This window comes from Melozone crissalis, unplaced genomic scaffold (genome assembly GCF_028551555.1).
Source record: "Melozone crissalis strain CALT ecotype California unplaced genomic scaffold, PUWL_Pcris_2 ptg000036l_1, whole genome shotgun sequence".
Classification (NCBI taxonomy): domain Eukaryota; kingdom Metazoa; phylum Chordata; class Aves; order Passeriformes; family Passerellidae; genus Melozone; species Melozone crissalis.
In genome coordinates, this window is record NW_026535814.1 from 13,253,886 (window position 1) to 13,266,216 (window position 12,331).

Below are 12,331 nucleotides of genomic sequence, written 5' to 3' on the forward strand. Positions count from 1 at the left end.
AGGGTGTTGTTTCATCAAAAGGGGATTGCCTTCAGCCAGCCACACCATTGTTTTCCAGTTGTTCAGTAACTAACTTGCTTTCATTTCAATCTTGCTTATAGTTTCTATATTCTCAAAAACTTTTGCCAGGCAATCATATTTATAAGGCTTTCCTGTTTCATATTCCCCAACAGTGGGCCTTTCTCTTGGTTTTCCTCCATCTTTCCTCACCAATAAAGGAGTTGAATGTCACCACAAAAGAGCCTCACCTGCCTTCTTTATCCAGTCCTTACTGCGTTGCCATAGAGCAACTTTGCAGAGCAGTAGGCTCTGAGATTCTGACTTTAGCAACGCCCTACCCAGGTCAGTTCCCCACACTTGTCACTGCTCTGGAACTTCACCGAGCTAGCCAGGGCTCCGGCAGACAGTGGCACCGTGGATGTGGGATGTATGGCCAAGATCATCCTGAGAGTGTGTGGGTCTAAGGGGACACCTCTGAGGCTCAGCCCTGCCACCTGCCATCCCAGAGCAAATGAAGCTCCCCTTGTCCTCCTCCACAGGGACGGAGCCAGCCGGAGTGGGATCTTCTGTGCTGCTGGTTTCCTGTGTGAGCAGATTCAAAGCGAAGGCATGGTGGATGTGTCCCAGGCTGTGAGGATGCTGAAGAGGAGGCGCAGACAGTTCATTAAAAATGTGGTAAGTGCTGACTTCTAACCCAGCTGGGATGGCAGCAGCACAACAAGAGCCATATCTTGCATTGCCCCAGTAGCTGCCCTGGCCCCTCTGTGCTCAGATCATCCTGAGGCCAGGTGCCAATGAGATCTTTGAAAGCTCCAGTTTCTGCTGCTGGACACACCCACTCCCTCAGTGTCAGGTTCTGCAGAGCTGTGGGGGCACCAAAGCATCCTGCATGATGAGTGGCCCCTTTCTGGTCCACCTGGCTGCTTAACACTTGGTGTCACGGATGTTGGCTCTCCTGCCAAAACCAGCTGGTTCCAGTGCTGGTGTAGCCCATCCTTCCAGCTCCTGGAGCAAATGCCTGGATTCCTCAGCAGGGATTGTGGATTCCAGCTGGGAGGAGGAGGGTGGAGTGCACCTGTGTGTGGCATGCTCTGTGTCAGGAAGCTGTTGGAGACCAATGCTGGCATGGCACTGCAGGTGTTGGTCCACTGGAGCCTCATGTGCATCCTTTTATCCACAGGAACAGTATGGGCTCTGCTATGAACTAGCCCTCAGTTATTTGAATTCATTTGAAACCTATGGGAATTTCAAGTAGGAGCATGACCACAGCCTGTCTCTGGATGGGACTTTGACTCCCTGGACAGCCCTTCATCAGTACCAGTGGAAGCAAGAGGGGAAAAAAAGGCATGTGCATGACCCCAAGATGCTTCACTCTCCTGAAAAACCACCCAAAAAGGGTCCTCCATGCCTGGAGAACACAGGCTAGACTGTCTCCAAATTTTGGCCAAGTATTGAAATGGGAACCTGATCCTCTGCCCAGCATTTGTGCAGGAACTTATCTGGAATCACACCTGAGCATGCAGACCAGAGCAGAGGCACCAGGACTGCACCTGTGCTTCCTTGCCAAGGATGAAGAGCACAGCTGTCCCATCCAGGTTCCCTTGTCCCCTCAGGTAGCCCCAAGGACAGTGGGGTAGCACCAGCACCCACATTGTGTTTGGTCAGAGAAGTCCCACACTGCTGTAAGATCCATGGTGCTCAGGAACACAGGATATCTGTCCAGCTGTGGGAGGAGCATGAAGCCCAAAGTCAGCAAGAGCCAAGAGTGGGACAACCCATGGTCCTGCAGGGCTGAACTGGTCCTTCAACCCTCACACAGTCTCTTCCTGGGGCTGCATCTTCCTGGTGCTGCTCCAAGTGCCACAGCCCTACCAGCTCCACTGAGGCTCTCCCATCAGCCTGTGGCTGCACCATGGCAATCCCAGGTTATGGTGTCTCAACGTGAACATCCTGGATGTGCTTCAAGCAGCACTGCAGAAACAAAGGCAGGAGACTTCAGAAGCAGGAGTGACCCCATGGCTTTCTGTCCTGTGTCTCACCAATAAAGGCCGTGGTGGTGGTGACCCCTGATCTTTGCTTTTCTTCCAGGTTTGGCCTGGCACAGGGGCAACAAGGGAGCTGAAGGCACAGAGCTTCCACAGCATGGGCACAGAATACACTCTTGGCCAGAATGTGTGTGGTGAGCCATCACTGCTGATGGATTCCCACCACACGTCTGTTCCAAACTCACATTAGAGCTGTCCAGCTCAGCTCAGTAGGTCAGAAAAGCTGTCAGGCAGCACCAGGGGAATACAGGATCACAGCAGCCCTGCTCGTGGCTCCCCCCAACAAGGCACAGTTTCAGCTCCCTGCAGGGGAATATCACCCCAGAGGGGCAATGAGGGGAGCAGGCAGAAACTGTGTGGGACAGGCAGCCCCTCCAATCCATAAGCCTTTATTTCTTGTCCAGACAGAACAGGCAGAGTCACAATGCAGTCCAGCCAGGCCAAGCAAAGCCCTGGGTTTGGCTGAATACCAGCAGAGAGGGCAGAAGGGTTGGGAACCCAGAGGACAGCAGGAAAATGCCATCAACCTGGGCCTGTGTGAGTCTGGGACTGGGAAATCCAGCATACAATTCCTGCTTCCAGGAATGCAAAAATGAAAGCAAAGCTCTGCCTTCAAATGCTCAGCCCTCCTGGGCCTCCTCTTGCCCTGCTGAATTGGATGAATTTCATGGGAGCCATGTGCTGGTCACAGTCACGGGAGAGCCAGGGAACATGGCAGCCATCAGCACTGGGCTGGGGTTATCCTTCCCATTTTCTCCACTGCTCTGGATGTCTCCATGGTCCTGTCTGGGGCTGAAGTGCCTGATCTCCAGCCTAGCCACCTTCACCTGTGGAGAAAAAGGGCACCCAGTGTCAGAGACAGGCTGGAGCACACGGCAGTGCCTGCCACAGCCCAACTCTTCCATCCCAACCACAGGGCCCCAGAGGTGCTCTCAGTGCTGGGGTGAGAGCAGCAGCCCCTCAGCCGGGCCCTCCTGAGACCCTCCCTGCAGATCCCCGGCAGGGATGGCACAGACATGGGTCACTCAAAGCCCTGAGCCTTCAGGATGCTGTCTTTGCTCGCCCTGTCCCTGCTGCAGGCAGGGAGCATTGCCTGGGACCAGACTCTGCCTCCGTGTGGGGCTCAGTGGGCAGAGCCATCTTGATCATCCCCAGCTAAGGCAAATCAGGAGATGTATCAGTGCAGTGTATGAACTGCTGCTTCTGCTGGAACTCAGGTTCTCCTGGGAGATTGCTGCTCTCATCCCACCTGCCCCACAGCCTGATAGTCCCTCTGTGATGATTGACTGCAGAATTGCATTTTCCTACCTTTTTAATTATCGTCCTTATTTTTGTACTTCAAGTACTTCCTTTTCCTGGAAAGGCAAAGGGGAGTGCTGGGTAAGAAACTGGCATTGTGTATGAACCTGCTGACGCTGTCCCCTTCATACCTGCTTAACGTGTACCTTCCCCACTCACCTGGAGTGCACAAGCCACAGGATAATTGCAACCACAAGGCGGTCTACCAACAGCACAACCAGTCCAATCACAATCCAGTGCCACTGGCCCACAGTCTGCTCTGCAACAAAAACAGAGGCAAGGGTGAGTGCCACAGCCTGGGCTCCTGCTGGCAATGGCCCCAAGAATGGCAAAGGGTATGTGCAAGTGTGTATGCCTGTGTCCTGGCTGAGGTTTCTTCTGGGAGAGAGGATCACCCCGTGGGGATCTTGCTCTGTTCCATGTGAGACCCAACAGCTCTTGTGCTGGGCCAGCTCACGTCAAGGGAAGCTGCCAGGCTGGCAAAAGGGAGCAGGCAGGAGGGAGGCTTGGGCACCAGGAGCAAGGAGACACTTACCAAGAGAGAAGCTGTAGCAGACACAGGTGAACTTCTCTGCCTGTTGGAGGAGACAGGAGGGAGAGCTCAGGCCAGTCCTGCAGCACTGGCCTAGCTGGAGGCCAAGGTCCCCAGGCAGGGCCACCGAGGGAGGTGGCTGTGGCCCGGGAGCCCAGGGACAGCACGGTGCCGGGGCACGGGACAGGAGCGTGGGCCCAGAGGCAGCCCAGAGGCAGCGAGGGGCCCAGCCCCGGGCGGCAGCAGCCGCAGGGAGCAGCAGCCCCCCGAGGGTACCTGCGGCCCGCGGCGGACGAGGCGCAGCAGGGCCGTGTAGTCCCGGCCCGGGCTGAGGGCAGCGTTGTTCATGCCCTGCCCGCGGCTGCCGTCGCCCAGCACGAAGTCCGTGGCGGCGCTGAGGTTGAGCAGAGCGGCCTGGTAGGCGCTGGCATTGGAGAGCTGTGCCTGCTCCGAGCAGATGCTCTCGATCAGCGAGGCGTTGTGCGTGGCGGCCACGATCAGCTGGTGCTCCCTGCGGGCCCAAAGGCAGTGGGACAGGGCCCGGGGGCCACGGGAAGGGAGGCGGCTGCAGGCCAGCGCCGGCGTGGGGAGAGCCCCGGCGGGGCTGCGGAGCCGCGGGGCTGCGCTCACCTGGCGGCCTCAGAGCCGCGGGCGATGGGGCTCAGGGGGAGCACGGCCGTGCCTTGCGAGGGGGCGATGTCGCGGGCGCCGCGGCAGCTGATGGCCTGCGGGTGCGGGGTGTCTGCAGGGCAACAGCGGGGAATGAGCGTCGGCAGGGCCGGGCGAGCAGCAGCGACGGCCTCGGGCAGCGCAGGCCGGCGAGCAGGGCTGGGCTGTGCCCGGGCTCCCTGCCCGGCCCCACAGCAAAGCTCACCGGAGCTGCTGTTGCTGTGAAACTCCCTCGTCAGCGCGGCCCCGGCTCCAGCAGCCGTCAGCCCCTGGAGCATCACGGCGTAGCTGCTGCCAGGGCTGTGCCCCGGCAGCCGGTGCTCGGTGACGGAGCCATCGAGGCGCAGCCGCTCGGTCTCCAGCACGCTGCTGTCCCCTGCGTTCCTGGCTGTGATGCTCAGCTGCGGACAGGAGACGCAGCTGGGACGCAGCAGCTCCCGGCTGCCCGCTGGGAAGGTGCCCGCAGCTGGCAACGTCCCTGCCAGCCTGCCCTTCCCTGTGCCTGCCCTTCCCTGTGCCTGGGCAAGGCTCTGGAGAGGAACGGGTGGGAGCCTCAGCCCCATGCGCAGAGCTCAAAACAGAGGAGAGGAGAGGAGGAATTTGGAGCCAACCCTGAGGATGTGTGAGCAACAACCTCTGCGAGCAAAGGGCTGGGCCTCTGAAAAGGGAAGAGGGAGGCTGCTCTTTTGAAACGCTGTAGATATATGTACTGAGCCCAAGGATAGGTCATCCCAGGTGTATTGCAACACAAGAGGCACTGTGGCGATATTTTCCACCCGAGTTATCCGAGCTTCTCTTTTCTGTTGTGTAAAGCTGGACTCTGAAGGCCTTCTCTAAGAGAAAAGGAGAAGGACTAAAATTTCCATGAGTAATAGAGATGGAGGGTCCCCATTTACCCATGCATCATCTGAATTTGTCATGAGATCCCTGTCCATTCTCATTCGCTGTTTTTATAGAAATATATTCTGGGTTATGCAAAAGTGTAGACAATTGAAAGTGGAATAAAAGGATTCTTTCATGAACACTGATGTCTGGGAGCAGGAAACCAGTTGAACAGGCTCACAAATTTTCCAGAGCTTGTCTGACAGTTTCTCCAGGACAGAACTAAGAAAAAAGCTTGCAAGGTCCCTGTCACGCTGTGGAGACCTCTGTCCTCAGAGAGGACCCAGAGCATTCTGAGAACAATGTCACCACCACACACGCGCACACACACACACACACACACACACACAACTGGATAGCAGAGTTTTGCTATGGAATGTGTCCCAAATCCAGGGACAGAGGAGATGCTTCTAGCCATGCATTGAGGAAAACTCAATGGTGCAGCTCTCTGGAGAAGGAGCTTTCAGGAGGGACTTTCAGAGGATTACTCAAACCACAAGTTTTTCAGTGGTGGGAACGAGAAACAAGCACGCAAGAGGAACAGGAAATCCTGGGATGCCACCCTAGAAGACATGTCACCATGTGTTGCACACCAACCTCCAAAAGCTTGCCAAACCCAGAGCAGAGCAGACCCAGGAAGTAGCCCAGAGGACATAGAGCACTCACACCTCTCTGGGCATCTCCACAGCATGAAGAATGTTGAGAATGACACAGAAAATGCTTGTGCTCATCAAAGCCAGATATTTACTGGCTGGGAACTGTGGCTCATGCCAGCTATCCCTTTCCCACAGTTCCCAGTGTGCCTGCACAGAGCTCCAGGCCGGGAGGTGAGGGTCTGCCCTGCTCCCTGGGTACCTGGTATCCGATGATGTCGCCGTTGCAGGAGGGCGGCGCGCTCCACCTGAGAGAGCCCGTGTCGGGATCCAGCCACAGCTGCTCTGGTTTGTCCGGCACTGCAAGCACAGACCATGGGGTCACACACAGGGCCATGGGCAGGGGCTGAGGCCACAGGAGGCTGCAGCAGCTCCCGGCCAAGGGACAGGCTGCAAAGAGGCTCCCTATGAGGGGTTTGTGCCCTGCAAAGGCTGCGTGTGCTGCAGCAGTGGGAAGCACAACACTGCCAGGTGGAGTGGGACAATGAGAAGGGGCTGTGCCCTGCTCAGGGCTCTCCCAGCCCCTTCCCCACAGGGCTCTGCACAGAACCCAAGCAGCTCTGATCCCAGGCACATCCCTGCACAGAGAATATGATCAGGCTGAGCTGAGGGGTGAGGGGAACATCTGTCCTCCCTGTGACACAGCTCTGGACTGTTCCTTGTCTCTGATATTTCTGTGCACTTACCTGATTCCTGTGTTGTGAAGAACCGTGAGAACAGGGTTGTGTTGGGGGGCAAGTCGATGGTGACACTGTACTCAGTGAAGGGCTGCAAATGGGAGCAGGTGAATGTTCCCTCCTGGCCATGAAACATCTGCTCTGCATCCACCTCCTCAGCCTCACAGGGAGGGGAGGAAGGCGCTGCCAGCCGGCACATGGCCCTCATGCCCTGGCAGGCATCAGGGAACCTGCAGGTCCATTTCAGTTTGATGCTGGTGCTGGAAATCTCAAATCCCTCAGGGTCAACCTGGAGCACTTCTGTGAAGGAAAGATTGCCAGAAGGTCACTTTATTCCCTTCCCAGCCCAACCATGCAAGGATGCTGCAATCAGACAACTTTGCTCATCAGGAGAGACTGGAGGTGGTCACTGCAGCCCTCTGAAAGGGGAGCAGGAGGAGTTTGGGGTCATGGTGGTGCCCTGGGAAACTGAATGTGAACCATTGGGTCAATTTCTCCAGCAGCACAACCGCTCGTGTTCAGTCAACCATCAGGACACCTTGGGGAGAAGAGAGGGAAGCCAGGAGGGTGTGTCCCCAGCTGGGCTACATCCCAGCTCACAGGGAGCAGCAAAGGGATCCTGCCTGCCTCAAACCCTCTGAGCTGTGTGGCTGCAGCCATCCTTTGGTGCCGTGGGAGAGCAAACAGGAGACATTTCCTCATGGTCTGGAAGCAGGAGCTGCTTCCACAGCCTCCATCCTCACAGTGCTGTGCCCAAGGAAAAGCCCTGACCTTCCCATGCTGTTCCCCCTCAGAGATGTTCTCAGGATCTCCCCCTGCAAAGGATTATCCTGCTCCAGGCCCCTCCCTTACCGATGCACTCCACACTGGAATGAATGCGGGCCCAGGCACCTCCGGAGTCTCTTCCAAGCCAGAATTCTTCATACCCAAATGTCCCATAATCATCATCCTGGAATTGAGTCTGACATTGGATTTCAGTGAAGGGTGGCTGGAAACCTTGAGGGCAGCTCAGCATCACTTTCTCATTCTTCTTATAATTCTCCAGGTCTGGTGCCAGTTGGAGTCTGTAGTCCCACTGGGGCCTTTTGCACATTTCTGTCAGAGGTGAAAGTGTTAGATGGGCTGGAGATGATGGGATGAGAAAATGGGTATGGGTGAGTGATGGGAGAGAAATCCCCAGGAATCCCTCCAGGCAATGAAGGGAGAGGGAAGGTGACACATCCATCTGCTGGGATGTGGCCTGAGGGCAAGCCTTGTTGGGAAGGACTGTCATTGAGCTTGTAAAGCATGAAGAATCACTCATTCATCAATATGCCCGTATCCACCCACTTGTCTCTCTGGACACTCCTTACAACCTCCTACAGCCCAAAGCAGGGAGATTCCCATCCTGCATCTCCCTGTGCCTCTCTCCTGAGCACTGCCTTGCCCCCACTGGGCACAGCTGTGTCTCTGCCAGGGACAGCTCTGCATCTCCATCCCCTGATGGATGGCATTGTTCCTCCCCAGGTCCATCCCATACGGCCTCCTGTCCCAGTGCCAAGGGCTGAGCCAGCCCTGCATCATCAGGGCTCCCTTCATTCCGCTCTGCTCCAACCCCTGCAGGTGCAGGAGGTGTCCCCCAGGCCCCTTATCCAGGGGCCAGGAAGGGAACAAGCAGACCTGTGCATTCCAGGGTGGCACCTGGAGGCACAGCAAAGATACTGGAACCTCCCTGGGCACTGGGCTGGCAGCCTTGGATCCTGTCCCTGGCCTGGGCACCCGGCTGGGAGCCCCAGCCTTGGCCTGCTCAGGAACCACTGCAGGAGATTTCAGCTTGCCCAGATGGTTCTGCCTGCTCTGTTGTCTCCTGGCTGCGTTGTCCTCCTCAGCAGTTTGCTCAGGCAACAGAGCCCCAGGGAGGGTGAGGGCAGAGGGGAGACACGGGAGAGCTGCTGCAGCCTCACTTACCCATGCACAGGACATCCCCCTCAATGCGTATCCAGGCACCTGTGCTGCTCCTGCCCCACCAGGCATCCACATAGACTGGTTTTCCAGAACTCATTCGCTGAAATTCCTTTGCACATTTGATCTCAGGGAAGGAAGGCTTAAGGCCTTTGGGACAGGTCAGGGTCAGTTCTGTATTCTGTGGGTTTCCAGTTTCATTCTCCAAAAACTGAAGTCTTGCATCCCACTCAGGTTTTGGGCATTTTGCTGTCAGGAAGAAAGTGTGAGAGTCCTTCTCAGCGAGGGAATGCTCAGGCAGGAGAGGGACCGAGGCTTTTCCATGATGAACTGTGGTTAATGTCTGCATTCCATACCATGAGGAAACCCAAGGTGTACCCCAAGAGTAGAAGAAGAGCATGTGCCAGGGCAAGGAGGTGATACAGGACACTGGGAGAGAGGTGAAAACCGAGGGCAGAATCCTTTCTAACTTCCCTGTGACATACAACTCAGGAATAGACTGGGAGATGCAGGGATAGAGAAAACCTGTCTGCCCCACACTGAATGCTTCCCCACGTTGGATTCTGCTCCCAACTGCGACCTGACTCTGAGCTTGCCCAAGGTGTCCCACAGACATGGCACGATGTCCAGCTGCCCTCTACATTGACAGGTGCACATAGCAGGGGAGACCTACTGCTTCCCAACTTACCCGTGGTGCAGCTCAGTTTCGGAGGCAACCTGTGCCATTTTCCTGAAATGTCCAATACCTGCCAAGCAGTCCTCCAGTTTGCACATCTGATCACAGCAAGGGGAGGAGCATCATTCTCAAAGCAGCTCAGTGTCACCTCTTCACTGGCCATGTAAAATCTCTGGTTTGGCCTAAACTGGAGCTGTGAGTCCCACTGGGGCTGCTGGCATCGCTCTGGAGAGGAGAGGGAGCTCATGTAAGCAGAATGGGAAGTGGTCTGCTGGGATATTTCTTGCTCTGACTTGGACAGGGCTCATTTCCTTTGGTTACCACATTCAACTGCTTGCTTGATCCCTCACTTGCAGCCTAGGACAGAGTTATTGGTGGCAGCAGACCACCCCAAGAGCAGTCCCATCCATGCCTACTACAGTCTTGCAGGCTTCCAAACTCAGACTCCATTTGGAAAAGACTGAGCATTGGCTGAATTCCTTCCCGGTCTTCACACAGAGTTCCATCCCGTCCCACCACCTTGGCCATACACCCACTCATTGTTGGAAGGCACAGGGTTACAGTAGCCCCCAGAGCAGCGAGCTTTGTTCCTGCCTTTGAACCCCTCCCAGGAGCACAGAGCCCAGCAGGTGCCTACAGCAAGGTGCTGAGACAAGAAGAGCCTTGTCAGTGCCAGGACATGGGGAACGCCAAAAGGTATCCAGGTCTGCCATTCCTGCACTGTCATCTGCACAACCAGGTCACAGAGGGTCTGCCACCAGCTCAGGGCCCGGGGTCAGGGTGGTGCAGGGCTGTGCTTACCCTTGCAGGTGGGAGTCTCATTCCACTGGGTCTGGGCCCCTCTGGAAATGCATTCAATCTGTGGGACAGATGGTGCAAACTTCTCAGGAATCTTCCCAGCACAGCTGAGCTGCACCACTTCATCCAAGGCATAGTCGCTCCTCCTCGGAGTAAACCGCAGTTTGGGGTCCCACTCAGAGGGAAGTTTACATTTTCCTGCATGCAAAGGCCAGGAGGCAGAGCCTGAGGGTCACTGGACTCCAGCAGCATCCATGAGGATGAGGGAGTTCCATCTGGAGGGGTGCCAATCCCTCTCTCTTCAGAGAGGTGGCAGAGATGGCACCTCCCAGGATGAGCCCCATCCCCCAGGTGCTTTATCCCTCCCCACACGCCCAGGACAGTGCAGGAGGGTTATCCACAGGGTTATCCTGCCCACCTGCTGCTGAGGAGACACCCCAGCCAGAGGGGTCCAGCAGCCTGGGAGATGCTGCTCTCTCCCACAAATCCAGAGGCTGTGGGAGTGCACCAGACTCTGCTGGCACCACTCATCGGCATTCCTGTCATTCTGCTGGACATGATCTGCTCACACCCACAGGCACGCTTGTTTGCTGCAAAATCCCACTTGAGTTGCCACTTTGCTTTTGTTCTGGATGTCACACTTGTTATTTCCTCTGCTCTGTCCCTCTCACAATTATCTGCTGGCTCCTAGCAGCAGCTGCCTCCCATCCCATATCCCTGCCATCCTCACCAAGACAAGTGACACCCCCTCATCTGATTGGGCTAAAGCGGCTTAGAGCATGTGGGTATCTCACCAGCTGCACGTTTGGTTGTGTTTTGCAGCATGTAGATTGGGCAATTGATTGAAGTAAATCTTCCTATTCATTTTCATTAAATTCTAGACAGGATTGCTGCTGCCTCTCTGCATGGATCTGCATTTGGGTCTCTGCCCTCTGACCAGGCCCCACTTTTCACAGAACAACTGTAACTCTCTGTGAGTGTTCCTCCACCATACAAATTTAGCTGTAGCAGTCCAAACTTTGTCCAGTGCTACCAGGGTGCAGTCAGGCACAGAGAGTTTGCACTGCTTCCTACAACGCCCAAGTGGCATCAGGACTCCCCAGGAAAGCAGGAATGCTCTGCAGACATCATGCAGTAGGAGACCACACCAGCTGCCCCTCCTCAGACAGAATAAAACCCCTGACAAATAATTGGAAAAAAAATAGCCCCAGACTGGCAAATTGAGCAACAATCATTTCAGTTAGGTGAGAGCTACTCATGGAAGCATTTCCCATGTTTTAATTTGCATTTCAGCGCCCTAAATTGTTCCTGCATGAAGACTATTCACTGATGGGTATTCTTTGATCCTAGAGGTACCACAGAAATGTGAATAAAGTTTTTCGAAAAGAGTCATGTGAGGCCTGGCCTGAAGCAAGAAGCAGTTTGAGGTATGGAAACTCTGCAGTGGAGGTAGCCTTGGGAGCTGAGTGGGTTGTGAATGCTCACGAGCATGTCTGGCCTCTCCCACATGGCCCCGATCTTGACTTCAGTGCAAACTGAAATGGTGACGAGACCTCAGCATTTTTCCTTTTGTAACTGTTCTACACCTCCTGGTAGCTGTGAGAGCTCCTACACCACTCAAATCTCTTAATAAGGGAGACAAGATCTACCTTCAATGGATGGTGGACTGGAGTGATGTCACCATCATCACCCACTCCCAGTGACTACTGGACTGGAAATTGGTACTTGTGAATAGGGTGATCTCTGGGATTGGAGGAGCTGCCACCTCCATGAGGAGGAAAATCCATTGTAGAGGACAATCCATTGTAGAGAGGGCCCAGAGTACCATCAAGCAGGTCATTGATCAGCAGCATGGGGGAGACTGAAACCTTATCAAGCATTGAAAGATTGTGCGAGGCTCTTCATGTTTTCAGTTGTCTTAATAATTCATTTGCAGGGCTAAATCCCCCCATTGTCAGGTGCTTCTCAAATAATACCAGAGTTCAGCTCATAGAGGAGCCACATGTGCTAATCAAGGATCCCGAAACCAAACGGATAATGCGCCCTTTCCAATTAATAGCTTGGGGGATAGGGTATGCCTATGTGTCCACAGGATCAGTCCCAAAGTGGATCCTCGGCTCTTTTAGGTATGAAATGGGTGTGTGTATTCTATTCCCTGT

General features: G+C 55.2%; 1 protein-coding gene across 1 annotated transcript; it reads right to left on the reverse strand.

The window, feature by feature from the left end:
• Nucleotides 1-2,868: 2,868 nt before the first annotated feature.
• Nucleotides 2,869-12,025, reverse strand: LOC128941562 (neurofascin-like). Its single transcript, XM_054283397.1, has 11 exons — nucleotides 11,998-12,025; nucleotides 10,176-10,370; nucleotides 7,610-7,852; nucleotides 6,767-7,057; nucleotides 6,283-6,380; nucleotides 4,751-4,946; nucleotides 4,507-4,618; nucleotides 4,153-4,387; nucleotides 3,880-3,919; nucleotides 3,504-3,603; nucleotides 2,869-2,872 (listed from the first exon to the last, which is right to left on the reverse strand). Exons 1-11 carry the CDS (start codon nucleotides 12,023-12,025, stop codon nucleotides 2,869-2,871), a joined length of 1,542 nt encoding a protein of 513 aa, XP_054139372.1.
• Between the last annotated feature and the right edge of the window lie 306 nt (nucleotides 12,026-12,331).